Below are 20,542 nucleotides of genomic sequence, written 5' to 3'. Positions count from 1 at the left end.
CATAATCATGACATACTAAAAGCCGTTAAATTTACCACGTGTATTCTGATCATATGCTTAATGTGGTTAAATCTCAGACTTATTATTAGTTTGTAAGTTTGCTACTTATAAAGCTAAATGGTCAAGCGAAAGTAATCAATTTAGCAAGTAGTCAATTTAATGAACAGTAGCCAATTTAGGATTTCATTGAATTGTATCAAAGTACGAAATAGTTTTATAAGATATCTTTATTTTTCTATATGTAATGAGAGTTTAAGAATAGCTAGGAGAAATATTGACATTATGTATATTATATTGTATAATATCGCTATGAGTAACAACTAACATATGTACTGCCTTTCTTCCTACCTGCTCCTCTTCTTACAACAAGAAGTCATCAACCTATAAAACAGTATTTATCTCGGACGTTATTGTAATGTTTTCATGGTAGAGTAACCATTCTTGGGATTGTGTGTTTTGTTCTTTCACCTTTTTATTACAGAACTACTATGGCACAGAATTTTCTTTACAAAAACTGAGTCCGAAGACGTATATATTTCTCTATTCCAAAACATCATCTTCACCCCAGTAATTAGACGGGAGTGTGGAGAGTGTTCGTGTAGGATAACTCCTTAACACAGGCAGTCTAGATAGCATTCTCAATCAGGGTGTCTATCGATCACGAAAGTCACGAAATCAGAAAACAGTCATGAAAGTCAAGAAATTTAGCTTTTGGGTCACGATTTTTTTTTTTAAACTGTACAAATGTAAGTACAGATTGGAAAATTTTGTTCTATAAAACGTCAAAATTCATCACCAAAAAAGTCTATGGTCGGCTTTAGACGCTACCATATCGCAAGCAAATCACGTTTCTATCGCATGGGTGAAAGTGCGGTCTAATTCACTCCCAAATTCGCTTTAGAGAATGTTACGAAATTTTATGATTTGGTAAAGAAAAGGTCACGAAAAAGTCACGAAATTTCATTTTAGAATTTTAGTAGAGACCTTGTCAATGCTTAGACAGCCAAGAGAGGTAAATTCTTCAAGGCCGAGGAAGTCGAGAGAGATGAGGGTGTTCTCGAGGTCCAGGCAACCATGGGAGAGGAATGATCAATCCCAGGTAGACTGACGACGAAGTGTTTGGTGCTCTTTTTTCTATACTTGATTTTCGGGGATCTTTTTCCATTTTCGTTGCTGATGCTGCCTTCATTCTTCGGGTCATGTGATGGCTTGTTGATAGTTTATGTGTCGTCTGCTGCTGTTTATAGCCAACACATGGTAAGGATATTACAGTATCTAAAACGAGCTTCGTTTCCAAGGTAAAAGCTAAATGATGGATAAGTGAGCAGCTACGCTTACAATCTAATTTATTTTATTTAAATCTGTTTTCGAAGTGACTAAAGAAAACAAAACTCACGAAGGGATTAAGCGAAGTCGACCAGCCGGACATTTTAAGTTGAAGGGTGTGGGGTCAGTACATCGCTAGTCGCATTGCTGTCGTTACTTTTTTTTTTTTTTTTTTAATACCAGAAAATCCCTTGGCTGTTTTTCAGTAGTTCCAGAATAGTTTTCACGACGCTGAGTGAATGTCATATTGCCAATGCCGTCTTGTTTTCCCCTAGCAATGATCGCCTATGCAAGTACTGTTTGACTTCATGATCTCGTGTCAATTGGTAGGCTAGCGCTGCAGTTGTGTTAGGAAAATAGAGGGTTGTTTCAAGATGACACTCTTGATGCTAGTAATTTATTACTACAGGTTGTACGTTTATGGTTTTAGTTCCTTTTTAAAACATTCCTTAGTCAATGCAATCTATTTATTGCATTTGTGGAAGACAGACGTGAAACCATTCTTCGATTGTCGCTTCAAACTCTCCTGGATTTCATCTTCATTTTGATGCCTTAAGATCTTTCTTGACCATAGAATACAGAAAATATCGTAGAGATTGAAGTCGGGACTGTAAGGTGGATGTGGACCGTAAATGTGCCTTTTCTGTTTAGGAGCTCAGTCACTCGGAGTAAGCAGTAGTGATACTTACCGTGAATATATTTCCAATATCTGTGTAAACTATTGAGCAACAAGATATGGGCCAGTGTCAATACAGAGAGTGATTCGTTGCTTGTATAAGATCTCCAGTCCATCACCATAGATCTTGCTCGATGTTATGGGCTAGCATTAGTATCTAGACTCATAAGGGAATATCCTGGAACGGAATAGTGTGGATACCAGTTGTATAGCTCATACGTCGGTAGAAGGTCAATAATGTTTTGCCCATGTGATTTAAAGCTTTGTCCTGCTGCAATTTCACACAATGGATGACATCTTCATACAGTGCTGGTACTTCGTATATGTAAACTGGGGATATGACATGCTCTTGCTAATAAGCAGGATTTATTTTGGCATTTTCCTTTTTCTTACGAATCTTGAACTTCCCTCTGGAGCAAAGGCCAGTAAAAATCACAAAACCTTTTGAGAAAGGTCCTTTGAATTGACTCAGAAAGTTACATCGCTCTTTTCCACGAACACCTCAATAGGTAATGAACCGAATTTTCCACATTTGCTTAGGTAGATACATGCTTCGTCCATTGTCACAACAAATTTCCAGCAGTCACCAGGTAGGTGGCACTCGTACAGAGGCTGCACTCTTGCTTTTTTCTTCGCGATGTTCACGCATGCACGCAGACTTTGCGAACAGTGTGCAGCTTCAATTTGTGATGGGTTACTTGAGTCATTGTTAATTGGATCACATTAATCGTTTGACCATAACATACTGAGGTAATGGATTCTCATATCTTGGATCTTCTTCAATACATATCTTATGAGCTTTATTGACACCCTCCTTTGGATGGTGATGTGGGTTGTAAGGAGGCTGCTGTGCATAATATTTAATTATAACATTGATAATTGCTCGTCCTATCTCACAGCCATTGTTGTACAATGCAGGAAATATTAGTTTGTATGGAAGCGTATCGTTTGCGTAAGGCCCGAGTATCGAGCGCTAGCTAGTTGGTCTTTATTGCACGACAATGTACCATGTCACAGAACCGTCGCAGTTTGTGACTTTGACTAAAGAAAATGTCTGTGCTGCCACACCTCCGTATTTTCTGATTTATTGCTGTGTGGTTATTTTTTATTCCCAAAATTAAAATAAGCCTGAAAGGAACATTTTATGACAATGTTACACACTTCCAGTGTGCCGTGACAAGAGTCATTGAGGCGATTCCGGAAAAGGACATTAAAAACTCTATGCTAGCATTGTTTGAACGTGCCCAACGGTGTATCGCTGTGGAAGGGATGCATTTTGAATAAAAAGAACTACAGTTGGTAATACTTAATTCGTTTTGTTTAATTTAAAAAGTTCCGTTATTTCTCCGACATACTGTGTATGTATCTGTCCATAGGTAGTGTTCGCGGAGATAAAAGACAGCAACACATAAGACGAACTTCAGTAAAAGCTTTAAAAAAAGAATGCATCAAACACCACGTATAATATTCTACTAAAGTGAAGATCTAGAAGTGCTGTTTCGCCATGTTGTAGGAAAAATATGAAGATTGAAAAATATAAGGTCCTTAAAAACTGTGTGATGCCAATAACGAATGAGTGTTTTCTATCTGATTATGAAATATGTTTGCAAGACGATGCACCTTTGTCATCGATCAAAAACTGTGAGTGAGGAACTTGTTTTGAGGGAATTTCTGTATTCAACAATAGGGTAACAGCCTAGATATGAGCACTAACGACCGGAAAATAGCCCAGATATGAACCCTATCGAATCGTGGCACGTACTGACATTAAAATCAAAGCCAAATGGCATACGACCGAAACGTAATTGATAGAACATACGAGGGGTGACTGAAAAAGTTTTGAGCCTTGAGGAAACTATAAGAAGTACAGATTTAGTAATACCTCTATTTTTCAACATAATCCCCTTGGATAGCAACACACTTGCTACAACGGTGCTGCAGTGCTCTTATCCCAGTAGAAAAATAATTCCTTAGGCTGTGACCACGAAACTCCTCCACGGCTGTCATGAGGCCATTATTGCTTGCAAAACGTCGTCCTACTAGAGCCTCTTTTAGATTAGAACAAGTGGAAGTCTGAAAGGGCCAGATTTGGAGAATAGGGTGGATGAGGAACGAGTTCAAAGCCGCGTTCGTGAATAGTAGCCATGGCAACTGCTGATGTGTGGCCGGGAGCATTGTCATGATGGTAGAGAACGCTTCTGGACATCATTTGTGGCCTCTTTTCTTGAATTTGCTCTCGAACTTTTTTCAAAAGGTCACTATAGTATTGCCCTGTGATAGTATGACCCCTTTGTAGGTAATCAATGAATATCACACCTTGGGAATCCGAAAAAAACAGTCCGTCACTTTGCCAGCGGAGGGGATCAACTTTGCCTTTGGGGTATGGGAGGAGGGGTGCTTCCATTGTTTGGATTGTTATTTTGTTTTTGGCTGGTAATGGTGTACCCAACACTCGTCCATAGTGACGAGTTGACAGAGAAAATCGTCCACATCACGTTCTAACAGTTTCAAATTGTCCGCGTATAGGAGGTATCGAGTGCGTTTTTGTTCCGGAGTCAGAAGACGTGGGGCCCATCGAGCAGAAACTTTTGATAAACCAAGCTCATTCTTCAGAATATGATCTACTTTCTCCTGTGGTATGCCCAGCCTGTCTGCTATCTGTCGAGTTGACAATCGGCGATCTTCCGTGATCATATCAAGTATCAGGCCAATGTTTTCCGTGGTGGTAGCAATTGATGGTCTCCCAGATCTCGGCTCATCTTCAACACTTTGCCTGCCACGCTTGAATACCTGCACCCGTCTTTTGATGGTGATATATGAAGGAGCAAATTCACCTACGGTATTGGCCATATCCTGGTGGATCTCAGACGCCGACATTCCTTTTAATTGCAAATACTTGATGACTTAAATGTACTTGATTTTTTCCATTTTCCCAATTTCTGCCATCTCATTCACTTCAAGAGCCTTTAAAGACAAAAGAAATTACTTAGAACCAAGAGCTTGATACACATTAATATCAAAGGTTGTACTATTCTAATATATATAATTATTCTATTCTAGATTCTTATTTTCTATGTTAGGGTCAAAATTTTTCAGTCATCCCTCGTATTGTTACCATTTAAAGAGAGGACGTTGAATTTTCAAGTTTACGTAAAACATTGATCGAAAGTATGCTAAAAAGATTTGGAGCTTGAATTGTAGACGAGGGATAGGGTATACCAAATAGGATGTACTAATTTTACAAAAATAACATTCACAATAATATATAATTTTAATTGTTGTTTTTAGGAAGAATTAACTTACAATTTGTAACACGTTTCCGTTATAAAGAGCAATTTTACAATATCGGCATTTGAAAGCATCTGTTTACATTCATGTAAATAAGTTAATCCAATAATCGAGATTTGAAAGCAATTAGATACAACCATAAGTAATTACATAAGAATTGTAAAATAACAATGATTATTAAAAAAACTGTTATAATGAAAATTTCAAATGAAACAGTAAATATCTATTCTTCGGTACTTTGTTCCCATGATGTTCGGCAGGTACTACTAAATCTTCTGCTTTCAAAGGTTCCAACCTGTCATGTTATGTCACTATCTTGACGTACGGTACAGCATTCATGCTGTTTTATATATATATATATAAACTTATGGACTGTGAGCTGTCTCTTCATACTCCTTGCTCGGTTGCTACATAAATTGATGCACCAATGATGTTTGTTTTTTCTCCTAACCTCCCTTCTCCGCAATTACAGAAGAAAGACTTCTTCTAGCTCTTTACTAGTGGGTAACGTTCCCATTATAGCCGACACGTTCCCACGTTGAATGGCTATGCTTATGCGTTGAATCAGGAAACTTTTTGCTCGATTATCTCCTGATTTAATTGATAGACGGTGGCCGATTTCTTTTATAAATTTGAGGCCTCCTTCTTCCCAAGAACCGCAAGACTCAATTGCTATTGCGACAAAGCAATAGTTATCGAGTAGATTGCTATATTTATTCCTTTTTTCTTTTGCTCTTCGAGCAGCTACGAGTCCAGCTTGTACTGAGGCATATTGTAGGTTGGAGGGGGCATAGGTGTCTGAACATGTGAAGTCCCAAATCAATGCCTTTCCTTTCTTCCAAGGTACTAATGTCATACCATCGGGTCTTTTTCCGTCAGATCGGCTGCATCCAATCGGTTCCCTCATTGCTGGGATCCCTGCTGATATTAATGCTCTTAATATTATATCATTTACACTTGAATGACGTGGGTGTCTGCCTGCGCTGCTTTTGCACGACAAACCGTGTAATCCTTTTTTATCTACAAAGGTGTTACAAATGGGGCAGTGGTGTGGTTCACATATATCTGCTCCCAACCGTAGTGCAACTGATACTCGGAAGCTCTCATTGGATAGGTGTAGGCCCAGAGATGGTGATGGTAGAGCTTGAAGCCATGCTTCGTTTTCTGGGGACATGACCGCTAAAAGTCTGGCTTTATCTTCGATGTTATTTGTAGTCTGCAATAAAGAAGCTGCATGGCAATTAACGATGGGCTCGTCCCAAGCCGACTGATTGTTACGTTTTTCGAGAGCCGGAGGGTCTAACCCAACTAAATTTGTCCATTTAGCTATGCAGTCCATCACATCTGGATTGGTGATTTCGTCGTTATCCCATTGAAGAAGTGAACTAACTATTTGACTTGCACCGTAGAAAGACGCTAAAAAAGACGGAATAGCCATATCTGTGGCGCGACGGATTCCAAGGCCTCCATTTTTGACTGGTAAAGAAGCTTGTATCCACGAGTTGTTATTAAGAGAACAATTGAGGATGGATTCCAGACCAGTTTTAAGAGTATCGTCATACTTTTCCAATAGGGCATCTTCCTTCCAAGATGGAGAGCATCGGAGGAAATAAAATAATCTCGGCATTCCAAATGAAGCCCTTAACAGATAAAAAGCAGAATGGGCTGAAAGCTTGGAAAGTCGTGACATAAAAAATTCTAGTTTGGATGTTTTGTCAAGTAACATTTTGCTCCGTGCCTCTGTTGAGATAGCTGAACCTAAAAGCTCTGCATTACTTGGTGTAAGGAGCTGAATACCAGGCGCTGATTTATTAAAGATATCATAGAGGTTCTTAATTTGTTCTTCTGTAGCACCGAGGAATCCTACTTCGCATTTGGAGCAATTTAGCGATAAGCCAATTGATGATGCGTGTGTATGAATGTTGTCTAATGTTTGTAGTATTACGTCTGTATTTCCAGCTATTGTTCCATCATCCAAATACCAGACATTCAGCTCTGCGTTTATGTTATTAACAATTGGTTGGAGAGTCATAGCAAACAGTGCTGGACCTAACGGATCACCTTGTTGAACACCTCGCTGTGATAGAATAGTGTTATCTCCTATATATAGGTTGCTTGGTTGAGAATAGCATTGAGAGATGTACGAAAAATATGCTGGAAAATTCTTTTTAACAGATAGCAACATGGAATCTCGATTTAATTCATTGAAGGCATTTCTGAAATCGATTTTTAAAAATGCTTTCACTTGGGTGTGCGTAGTAGTACTATGTAGTACCAAAAATTATTCCTATATTTACTTAGATTTAGAGAAATACTTTTTTTTTTTTTTTTTTTTTTTTTTTTTAATTTTTAAAATTTTTTAAATATGATTCTAATTGCTTATTGTGCTAATAATTTGTTCACGTCTGTAGATAGTTACTTGGTAAACAAGGAGTTAACGGATTCTATTGAAATTGTAAACTTGCCATGTTGTGATCTGGTTTCTATGTTCGTATGTTATTGAAGTATAAAAGAAGTGAATATACTATGGTTTTCATTTTTTTTTAAGCTATCGCGATTGGAAAAGAACACTTTTCTGTTGGAATCCAAGTCTCAAACTGCAACATCAGCTGTGGAGAATTTAGAGAAGGAATTGCAAGAGAAGACTAATATGATGAAAGTATATCAAGAACTTTGCGAAGAGTTGGAGGAGCGATGCAAGGAACTGACCGCTAAACAGAATCAGAATAATGAACTTGATACGTCTGTGCAATCAAGTAAGTGATAGCCAGGTTTAGAATTTTTAGGGATACTTTCTTACAGAAAAATAGAAAGAAAAAGAGTATCAAAAAAAAAAAAAAAAAAAAAAAAAAAAAAAAAAAAAAATCAGGAAAAGTGATATTTCCCTCAATGATTTTGACAACTATCCTTTTAACTACGTAACATAGGTTATATTGAAATGGGAATATAATACACCGGTACATCAATTATTTACTGATCCTAAAAAGGTCTATTACACGGTTAGGAGGGAAATATTGTACAAGATTCTTACAGAATTTGGAATATCGGAAAAGCTAGTTAGATTAAATTAAATGTGTTTAATTAAATCCCAAAGTAAAGTCAGAGTAGAAAAACACTTATCTACAAGCTTTCGCGTCGAGAATGGCCTAAAACAGGAATGTGTGTTGTCGCCATTATTATTTAACTTCGTTCGGGAAGGAAAATTAAAGATGGTAACCAGGGCCTAGAGTTGAATGATATTCATCAGGTTATAGCGTATACTGATGATGTAAATCTGATAGGGAATGATAGGAGAACAATAAAAATAAGTGCAGAGGTTTTATTAAATGCTTGCAGGAACATGGGTTTAGAAGTAAATGCAGAAAAAACTAAATACATGGAAGTTCATCGGGGTCGTAATGCTGCAAATTATGGACGCGTTAAAATATCAAATAATACTTTGGATAAAGTGGACACTTTCGAATATCTAGAATCAATATTAATAAACCAAAAGCATATTCACGAAAAAAAATTAAATGTCAACTAAAAGCAGGGAATTTGTGTTGTTATTCTGTTAAATCTTTTGTCGTCGCGAATTCTGTTGAGAAATTTGAAGCTTAAAATATATATAAAACGATAATTATGCATGGTTGCGAAACATGGTCGCTTACTCTGAGGGAAGAACGTAGACTGAAGGTATTTAGGAACAAGATTCTGAGATGAATATTGGGACCCAAAAGGAATGGGAATCGACAATGGCGGAAGCTTCATAACGAGGAATTACATAATTAATAATGTTTACCAAACATTGTTAATGTCATCAAGTCTAGGAGGCTCATTGTAGGTCATGTAGCCGGAATGGAAGAAAGTAGGAACATTTTCTGTTTTAACTGGAAATCCAATCGGAAAACGACCATTAGGAAGACCTAGGCACAGATGGGAAAACAAATATTAAGATGGATGTCGCAGAAATAGGAATACAAAATAGAAACTGGATCCAGTTGACTAAGGATAGAAGTCAATGGAGAGCTTTTGCGAACGAGGGATTGAATCCCCGAGTTTCATAAGCCATGGAGTTAGTTAGTTAGCGTGAATTGTAAACTCTTAACTTACTATTCCACTATTTGTTTTGTATACATTAAACGTTTATTTTTAAGTATACTAACTTTAACAAGAACAGAAATATAAATTTTAACTAAGGAGTGCGTCTAAATATTTACTAATGCCAACATTTTAAGGGGAACCCCCTCCATCATCAGTGACTTATTTATTTGCATAAACACACACTGCTGTTTTAATCACATTTCAACACTATATAATGAAAAATAACATGGCAGATATGCAGGGGTGTAGCCAAGGGGGGGCCCATCGGGGCCGGGCCCCCCCCCCAAATGGTTTCCTGGCCCCCCCAAATGACCAACTTTTAAAACATCATAGTAAAATTATCTCGCTTCATTCATTTAAAAGTAACAAAGTTTATTGACAATTAATAATTTATGGTAAAATAGTATGGAGAAATATTGTTTTTCCATACCGATCGAAAAATAGTATAGTATCTCTTCCTTATACCGATCGAAAAATAGGATACTTTTTGTGACAGAAGATTACTTACACAATTTACTGCGATTTATATTTGACAGTTTGAAGACAAACGTTTTAACAAGGTACTACAAATACAGCCATAAAACAAAGTACTAAACTGATTTGTAAGTACAGTGTATTTTTATATGCTTTAACAAGTATTTTAAAAGACATAGAGGATGGAAAATTTGGTGAGAAACAATGCTTTTATTCAATTTGGGTTTCATTCGCTCTCTTTTATTTCTACTCACGAGGAAACGGTCTTAAATGTAAACAACCGATTTGGCTGGGGTCGGGATATGTGTTACGGGAGACCAAAGTAGGAGACACGCATTTTGGCGTTTGGGCCCATACGCAGAAATTTCCGAAATACGGGGCCCCAAAGTGGCCCTACATGCTATAACTAGGAAGCGAATGACGTAACTTGTACACAACCGATTTGGCTGGGGTCCGGATGTGTGTTACGGGAGACCAAGGTAGGAGACACGTAATTTGGCGTTTGGGCGCATACGCAGAAATTTCCGAAATACGGGGCCTCAAAGTGGCCCTACATTCCATAACTAGGAAGCGAATGACGTTACTGGTACAGAATGTTGGCTTGTGTTGGAATATGTTATAATATATCCAAAAGTATGGGACTTGTGTTTGTTGTTAGGTCCCACAAAAAGGAATGTCGAATGTACAGGGTCCGATATTGCTAGATTTTCAATAAGGCCATGAAGTTAGAAATACAAGTGAAAAACGCAAACATTCTTTCGCTCCGTTGACACCCTCGTGGTCAACAGATCCCCCTCGACGGCTCGTGCCAGCTGAACATCTGTTCAGAATTGCATGGGTACCACATACGCCAACTTCATGGCCTTATTGAAAATCTAGAATATCGGACCCTGTACATTCGACATTTCTCTTTGTAGGACCTAACAACAAACACAAGTCTCATACTTTTGGATATATTATAACATTCCAACCCAAGCCAACATTCTGTACCAGTAACGTCATTCGCTTCCTAGTTATGGCATGTAGGGCCACTTTGGGGCCCCGTATTTCGGAAATTTCTGCATATGGGCCCAAACGCCAAATTACGTGTCTCCTACCTTGGTCTCCCGTAACACACATCCAGACCACAGCCAAATCGGTTGTGTACAAGTAACGTCATTCGCTTCCTAGTTATAGCATGTAGGGCCATTTTGGGGCCCCGTATTTTGGAAATTTCATGTATGGGCCCAAACGCCAAAATACGTTTCTCCTACTTTGGTCTTCCGTAACACATATCCGGACCCCAGCCAAATCGGTTGTGTACAAGTAACGTCATTCGCTTCCTAGTTATAGCATGTAGGGCCACGTTGGGGTCCCGAATTTCGGAAATTTCTGCGTATGGGCCCAAACGCCAAAATACGTGTCTCCTACTTTGGTCTCCCGTAACACATATCCGGACCCCAGCCAAATCGGTTGTTTACACTTAAGACCGTTTCCTTGTCAGTGTAATAAAATAATTATGTTTTTTTAGTCACGAATAATAAATAAGTATATTTGTCAGGAAACCGTTAAGAAATTAAGTGTAATTTCAAAGAAAATCAATCTTGTGTAGATAGGTTCTGTATACAATGTCTTAAATTTAAATATAAAGGTAACCAAGAAACGTATTGTTGCTTTTTCACACACCGCCTTCGAACATCGATATGTCACCTAACCTGGAAGATGAAAAATAGTCCCCATCAGCATCGACTACCTTCTGAAAACGTTCTGGAAGGCCATGGAATCCATCGCGGTAGAACGTGGTGGGCCGTGAAACGAAGAAAGTATCAGGTGCATTTTGGACTTTTACTAGGGATTTGAAATGGCGTCCTCTAATGTGATTGTCCAAAGAATGGAACAGATGATAACACTGGTATACAAATTTCGATCAAGGTCGTGCTTATGTTGGTTTTTCGTCGGTTTCTTAATGATTTGCACCCGCTGAACACGAGTATGGCAGTTATTTTCCCGTAATGTCAAAGTTTGTGATAATATAAGCATATCAGATTTTATTAAAACAGTAACATATGATACAATTTTATCTTATGAGAACATTGAACTACAAGCATAACACAAACATTGTAGTCGTGCTTCTGTTGATTTTTCATTGGTTTCTTAATGATTTGCACCCGCTGAACACGAGTATGGCAGTTATTTTCCCGTAATATCAAAATTTTAATGATATAAGCATATTAGATTTTACTTAAACAGTAATATATTATACAATTGTGTCTTACAGGAACATTGAATTACAAACATAACACTCATTTTGGACATCAACTTTCTGGGTAACAAAAATCTACATAACAATACAAAAATACTAAAATATATGAATATTACATTTCTTATAAAAATTGTATACAAAAGTACTTGAGGTTGGAGGAAAGTGTTCATCAAGTACTGGAATTCCGTAGTCAAAAGTGAAAATTAGAGGTTGTTTTTCTTTTGTGGGAAACGTTCACTTCGTCATGGGCTAACCCCAAATATAATCACCCATCATTGCACAGTCCCACCTTTCTTGGTATCTGCTCCCCATTACCTCAATGTCCTTATGGAAACGTTCCCCTGCTCTTCGCTAACATCTCCTTAATTCTCCCTAAAGAAATCCAAGTATGAATGTAGCATATGTAATTTTAAAGACATTCTACATCCCAATGCTCGATATTGACCAATGAGTGTCTTAACTTGGCGTTCAAACGCTTCACATCGGTTATGCACAAGAAATCCCATCACCAATTTATGAAATGCCTCGCAAGCGTTTCTTTCCAACTCCGTCATTTTTTGTTTAAGTGGAGCACTATTAAGCTTGACATGAATCTGAGGCCCTGTGAAAATGACAGCCAGAACTTTTGCTTCTGATAAAGCTGGAAACATTTGTTTGATACATTATAGGGCAGGTAAATTGCGACCCAGAGCTTTTACAAATTGTTTTGCCAATCCCAGCTTAATATGTAATGTTGGCATGAGAATCTTATCCCTGGCACTAATGCTTCATTTATCACATTATGTGTTCCTGGAATAAGCTCCGTTCTTTCAGGCCACATGGTTTGATCATAATGCTGGTTAGTTGTTCGACTGTCCCACAGACATAGAAAGCAGGAATATTTAGTATAACAACTTTGCAACCCAAGAAGAAAACCAATAATTTTGAAATCCCCACACACGTCCCATTGATGTTCCTTATATTTTGTTTTCTCCAGCATCAGCTTCACACTTGAATAACTCTATTTAATCAATTTACAATTCTGCTATGTATCTTTAGAATCTATATTCTCTGTTTCGCACTCCGAACAACTATCTTTAATAACAAATGCGATACCACCTAGCGAGTATCGAAGTAAAAGGACGAAAATTATTCTGCATAAATCAGTATAGGAGAAAAATAAAACATGCTTATATCATTGAAAATATTGACACTACATAAAAATAAGTGTCAGATTCGTGTTCAGGGGGTCAAAATACATAAAAATTCATCAAGAAATAATAATAAGCAAAATTTTGTATACCAGTGTAATCGGACGGTGCAATACGCTGGGAATATAGTGGTTGCAATATTGTTTCCTATCCAAGGCGAAAAATGGTGTCCTGAGTCATCCTAGCCACGAGGGACTTAGCGTTGTCCCGTAAACGAGGACACATTTGCAATTCAGAAGTGATGGCTCCAGAGTTTTGAGTTTTTGTTGAGCACAGCTCAACTGCTGACATTACACAGTTGCATTGATACTCTGACCAGCTGGTAGCAGTTCCCGATGCACGATGTACCAAACACACAGAAGGACCTTCTTCTGGTACAGTGCTGGTTTCGGTTGTTTTGAAATCGGTTCATGGGACACTAACCAATGATGACGACGCCGTGGAGCTTCGTATAGGACACACTTTTTATCACATGTTAACGCCCTGTCCAGAAATGGCTCCGAAACAGTAAATAAACACAGGCGACTGCCGCGTTGCCTTCTGACCCGGAGTCAAAATATGAGAGACCCATCGACCCAACTTGTAGTGCTTTACAAGTTGATGGATGTGCTGCCGAATGGTTTCTCCACACACTGAATTGTAGTCCCAGTTCCTCTTTGTACATGTGTTGGTCTTCTGGCACGTGGTGTTTTCGGGTGTTTCGTCATCGTCCTTAAACTTGTTAAACCATCGCTGCAATGTCTGCGTCATCACGACACCCTCACCAAAGGCCTGGCATATATTCTGTCCCGCTACAGCGGCGTTTGACCTCCATTTGAACTCGTTCAGCATACATGCTCCTATGACGCTCTGTGGAAGTCCCATGTTCCCTCTGTCTTTATGCAAGTTCACGGTGTGTCTGAATTGCCACAACCAGGTAGTATATACCTACAACAACAACTGACTTTCACCTTATCTCCACTCGCATTCAACTCACGATGTGAAGTCCAATTGAACACAGACCTCCACGAAAAGGGACAGAACTTTCTTGGTTCCTTTATAGTTATGCACAAAAGTATAGCGTTTGGTCCCGGGCAGTAGTTCTGGATTAAGCATAATAAAAACTACCTTGAATATAATTTATGGATAATAATAATAATAATAATAATAATAATAATAATAATAATAATAATAATAATAATAATAAGAAGAAGAAGAAGAAGAAGCTAAAATAGTGTTTTTAGTTTTGCAGACTAGCAGCAATACATTTTTTTGGCTTTGTACATTGTAGCTGGCCCCCCCTCAAAAACGACGGCCCCCCCCCTACACAAACCTGCTGGCTACACCCCTGCAGATATGGTTAGGCTTACCTATAACACTCTGAAAGCAAACTAGAGAAATTATACATACCATGGTGGGTAGTTTGTAACAAATGTAGACTGAATATAAAATCCGTGCTAACTGCCAAAAATGGAAAAAATCGGTTTAATGTAAAAATGTGGCCTATGTGCCTAACATTACTCAGTGAAAAACTGTCTACCTTGTATTCACTGTGGAAGTAGTTCAAATAATCCCCAGAAGAATGCGCCTGCCTATATGTTCCATCAGTTCTGAAGTAACATTTGGGCTGTTTACTCAATATTTTCATTTTGGCACTTCAGCATGAATTTTATATTCAGTCTACATATATAATAACTTGAAATACATTAATGTTCGTGTTCTCATCACTTATTGAGGTTCCAATTACATTGTGAAAAAGTCACCGGTATAGTTACACTTACTAGAACCTTTCTATTTCAACTGTGCCCCTTCTGGCGCTGCTGTCGAAGTGTTTTCCCCGTACCTTCCTTGAAAGAGAAGGGACAAGTTGCTTTGGCTGAGATCTTTCAATAGTTGGATGCGGAAGCGTTGCCACAATGAATTATTTCACGGACTTCGGTGTGCACTGTCTTGTTAGCCATTTTAAGTAGCTTACGAGCTTCACTTGTTAAGACCAGACGACTGAATGACAAATTGGCAACACAACCGAGGTCATTCACTTCTTTTCCCAAAGCAAAGGGTGGGCTGAAGTATGTTTCACATATTTTCCGAGGGTACACTTGAAATAGAAATGCTCTAGTGATATGCTGATTAAACTAACATCAGCATATCACTAGCATGTAAGTAGTTAAAAAAAAAAAAAAAATACCTCAGTGAATACTTTGTAATATCTAAAGGAGAATTTGTTATTGCATGTTAATTATTAATAGATATAGTCATAAGTCAATTTAGCTCCGTTAAAAAACTTTGATTTTTTTTTTCTTAATTTACAATAGGAAGGAGAAGGAGGAAATAAGAGTATGTAAATTTGAAACCAACTCTGCCCGAGGAAGGAAAACTTTTTACTTTAAATATTACAGAATACGCTTGTTCTGGATTTGGGGAACAGAGATATAATATTTGAAATAATAGTTATTTCATATTGCTTGTACAGTAAATGTAATGTAATAAAATTGAAATTTCTTTTACCTCTTAATGCGCTGTATAGTGACTTAGACCGATATTTTATCATGACCATCTCCTGATGCCATCCTCTTGGCCAACTAAATTAGAAGATGCTAAAAAATTGCTACGGAACCACATTTCTACTTTCATCTTACTCCAACAATTTTGACTTATTTCTAAATATCATGGCGAATAATGTTGAAGATCGATAGTACTAGTGCAACAAGTTAATTTTCACATGAATTATTGTTATTTCTCACATTTTGTATTGAATTTTACAATTATACGTTAGAAATAGGAGTTGTTAGTGTTGTTATAGCTGTTATTGACTCAAGTCGAGTTTGTTGGAATAATAAGAAAATAAGAGTGTGATTCCATGCAGTAACTTGGTTAGCATGTTCTAATTTAATTGGCCCAGAGGATGACAACTGGAGTTGATAGTGTCGAAATATCGGTCCAGATTATTATACAACGCACTAGGAGGTAAAGTATGTACAGTATCAGTAAGTTATTTTAATTTACTATAAATCGTCAGTAACTTTTGAATTAGAGAATAATATATATATATGTGTTTGTTTTTCTATGTACTTTACAGTGAAGGGTGGAGGTGAAGATCTTGGAGGTGCTGTTGTGGAACTGCAGCTTCAAGAGAAGGAAGAGGAGAACACCAAGTTAAAGACGCAGCTGTGTTCACTTAGCAAAGATAATATCAACCTGAAAGAACGACTAGAGAATTTGCAGAGAAAGATGGATGTAGATGGCGCTACGTTGAAAGAACTGAAAGGAAAGGCTGAAAAATTAGCATCGGTAGAAGAAGAACTACAGGCCGTCAAAGACCAGTTGAAAAGTGCTTCACGAATGGCAGCTGAGTTGGAAATGAATAAATGTGAAATGCAAGAAGAGCTGCAGAAGATGTCCCAACTCATTGAATTGAAAGAAATTGAATTGCAAGAAATGATCGCAAAGGACAAAAACACTATGCGTGAAATGAGTTGTGTGCAACAAGAACTTGCAGAAACAAAGGAGCAGTTAAATCTTAAATTGAATTATGTTAAAACATTAGAAGACGAGCTGTGTTCATCACGGTCAAAACTAGAACAAGAACATGAGTCTCTAAGAGCTATGTTGAGTAGCAACTCTGTTGAACTCCGTGAAAAAACGAATAAGATTGATGAACTGAATGATCAATTGAAAAAGTTAGAAGGTGACCTTTCAGCTGCAAAGGAGAAACAACTAGCAGACGAAACCGAGATAAAACGCTTAAATGATTGTAATGTTGATTTGCAAATGAATATTGAAGAGCTTAAACAAAAAATGGAAGTCATGAGTGGAAGAAACTCTGAATTGCAATGTGAGAAGGATGAACTTACAAATACAACAAAAGAATTAAATGAGTATATGAAGGAGCTTCAGGCCTACATGAGCACTATTAAGAAACAAAATTCACAATTGACGCTAGAGAAAAGTGAACTGTTGAAGCAGATAGAACTTTCCGAGGAACAGATTCATTCTCTAACATCTCAGAACCAACAGTATTCTCACATGATTGATGAACTGAAAGCATCCGAAAAGAAAACTAGTTCATATGGTAATTCAGAGGTTGCGATAGAGACAGTTGATGTAGAAGATGTCTCCCATATACAGACGAATAATGAAAAGAAAGAACTGGAAAATATTAAAAGAGAATTGCTTCAGGTACAAACTCAAAAATTCAAATTAAGGGATGCATTAATAGCAATATTACAACATCAAAAATCTTCATTGATTTCTTTATTTGAGGAAACATTGGACCAAAAAATATCACTTATTGATATTGAAAGCACTATTGACTCACACGAGAAATTGGACGAAAATATACAAATATTGACTAGTTGTTACGATGCAATTAAAAGGAAAGTAGTATCACTAAACGATAAAGTTTGTTCTTTGATAAAAGAAAATGAGAAGATGAGAGACGAGAATTGTTCATTTAGTGATCAAATCAACAAGGTGAAACAGGAGTACGAAAATTTGAAATTAAGGTATGAGGATTTGGGAAATCGAGATTGCCAGTTGTCCGAATTACCTGAAACTGAGCAGAAACCATCTCAAAAACTTATGCAAAAACGTGACAGATTATTTGTTGTGTTTCAAAACGAAGGTGAATTTCAGGATTCAGTATCGAAGATGTCAGTCGGCGCCCAAGATTCGAGCCAATTAAGTAAGTTTTCAAATTCCAGGAATGAACAGAAAATTAAAATTCATCTGAATCTTGGTGGTTTCACCGAGAGATTACCCCTTAGTGATGGCACAGAATGTAAAAGTGATGTTACAATAAATCTTCCTGAATACGTTATATCGATGAAAGATTTGTGGAATCTGAAAACTGCATTAGAGCATTCTATTCAAGAGCTCTGCAACATGTGTATTGCTGATAGTACTGATGAATCTATGGCGGCACTAGAGAAGAAAGTTCTTTCTCAATTGCCATATGAAGTAGAGAGTTTGCTGTACTCGTTAAGTTCAGAAGTTGGTTTAATACTAGCTGATTGCGATGTAGCGAAAGAAGTGTCTGCAATAGAAAGTAAGAAGTCTTTGTTCCAGTTTGAAGCAGGGAAAATAATATCCAAGTCCGGAAACGAAGTTTCCGAAAAGTTATATACTGAAAGGTATGAAATTGAACAGTTGCTGGAAGAACTTTTTGAAGTAAAGGAAATGCTAGTACGTGATATTCGTAGGCTGCAGAATAAATTTTGTAATGTTAGTGAAAAATTGAAGGAACAATGTTCGTCCAGGAATGATTTTAAAAGTTGTGAAGAGATCCAAACGGAGCACAGCGTTCTGAAAAGCATAGTTACTGAGATAGAAGAGCAATATGACATAATCCTTCGACAACTGCTATCTTCTGTGTTTGTCACACTTCGATGGTTTGAAAAAAGCTTAACTGTTCAGGGAGTGCATAAAGGTGTAGTTAGCACATCTTCATTATCAGAAGTGAATTCTGGCAAAGTTCTTGAGAAAAGTGAAAACGCTGGTCCTTATGATAACGGGATGATAAACGGTGAAAATTCCGTCCGTTTCAATGAATTGTTAAGGAACGTTGTAAACAATGTTTCCTCTGAAAAGGAAGTTCTTGGAAGGCAGATTGACGAAATATTGTCTTCTATGAGAAGCCTTCTGCTCAACATAAATAAAACCTTTGTGAAGGCAGATCTGTTGGAGTACGAACTGGTTTGTAATGAGGAGACTGATTCATCACAAGCAGCAGAAACTGTTTCAGAGGAAAATACTCGGTGCGTTTCCAAAGAAGAATTTGAAAAGTGTTTGCCGAAGATGAAGCAATTGAACGAACTACCAGAAGAAAACAAAGCTGATAATTCGGTTGATAGTCTCGAGAACTGCGGCTCTGTTGCTGCAAACAGTAGTTTCATTATCAGCGAACCTAGAAATATCAAGGAAGAACTGCTTTCAGGCAATGAAGATGAAAGCATGGATCAGTTTGATGATTCGCTAGAGATATCAAAAGTTGATTCAGGGAATTTTTCACAGTATAGTAAGGAAGAACGTACTGAACAAGAAGAACAAGCTTTGAACACAGCTGCAAGATCAGACTCCAACTTGCCTGTAGAAGGGAAGTCTGTGGATAAGGCCGCGAACAAGCCAACTGATACAAATGACGAATCCAATGCTTATCTTTCGAGTAAAATGAGTCAGCAAAGTAAATTCCTAGATCAGATTAAGACAGAGTTAAATCTTGAAGATAGTATATCTGAAGATTATGAAAGCCAGTATTCAATTCAGTCGCAGCTAAGGAATGAAGTACACGATACGGAATACAGGAAACTAGTAGACATGTTTAAAAAGCAAAGAAATGATATCCAATCACTGAAAAGAAATAGTCGCGTTCTTCAACAAAATATGCTAGCAGCAGAGAATTCCAAACTAAAACTTGAGAAAAAGATTGCTGAATTGGATACAGCCAACAAACAGTTAAGAAAAGAGAAGACTCAACTAGTTGTTAAGCATCGTACGCTGGAAAATGCCTACAAGCAACTGGAGCAAGATCTTCGTAAACTAGCTGGCTCTCACAAACAAGTGCCTGTACCAAGTGCAGAACTTGCCCAGATGAAAGAATGTCAACAGAAGCTAATGGATGAGAACACACACTTGCGAGAGAGGCTTTGCGAACTAGAATTTCGAAATGAAAAACTAAAAGAAGAGATAAAGGAGAATGAATCATTAAGAAAGAAGGCAATGGAGTTGTCGATTAGGTGCTCTCTGTTACAGGATGAACTGAACAATAAAAAACTTTCGGAAGAAGAAGCTGTTCAAGACATAAAGAAGGATTATGAAATCAGATTTCAGAAGTTAAAAGAGAAAATGGTAAGTTTGTTTTTGCAACATATTAATTATTTTCAAATGATTATACTGAAGACCATTAATATGTTATTTACTTTTGATTCTCCATCACTCGTGCATAGGTTTACAATAGTGGCAAATTCTCACCATGTATGGGACATTTCATCATTTCCAAACTAAGAGATGAGTCAGAAGTAAGGTAAAGAGCCAGCAAGAGTTATGCTTGAACCAGAAGAAATGCATAGTTTTTTTTTTTCGTTTATTTTAAATAATAATAATAATCGTTAGCAGATCAAAATGTCATGTTCCTTGCTTACAATGATAAATGTACAAGACGATATACAGGTTTAGATCGCTAAAGAATATGTGAACTTCATCGGTTGATTCCTCGTCTAAGGGGAAGCAGCAAAAGAGTGTCTACGTGGTACGGTACCGTTCTGGAGATGGTATTCGAAAATATGG

General features: G+C 37.5%; 1 protein-coding gene across 4 annotated transcripts in view; it reads left to right on the top strand.

Moving 5' to 3' along the window:
- LOC145673405 (uncharacterized) overlaps nt 1-20,542 on the top strand; it is a 188,376-nt gene that overhangs the window by 68,744 nt on the left and 99,090 nt on the right. For all 4 annotated transcript variants that reach the window (XM_081743078.1, XM_081743076.1, XM_081743077.1 and 1 more), the window contains exons 8-9: nt 7,839-8,046; nt 16,338-20,104. In XM_081743078.1, the coding sequence (XP_081599204.1) occupies nt 7,839-8,046; nt 16,338-20,104 (3,975 nt within the window). The remainder of the gene's footprint in view (nt 1-7,838; nt 8,047-16,337; nt 20,105-20,542) is intronic.

Source organism: Thermobia domestica, chromosome 16 (assembly GCF_964235325.1).
Source record: "Thermobia domestica chromosome 16, izTheDome1.hap1.1, whole genome shotgun sequence".
NCBI lineage: Eukaryota > Metazoa > Arthropoda > Insecta > Zygentoma > Lepismatidae > Thermobia > Thermobia domestica.
The sequence above is the reverse complement of the archived record's forward strand: the minus strand, read 5'-3'. Positions and strand labels throughout refer to the sequence as shown.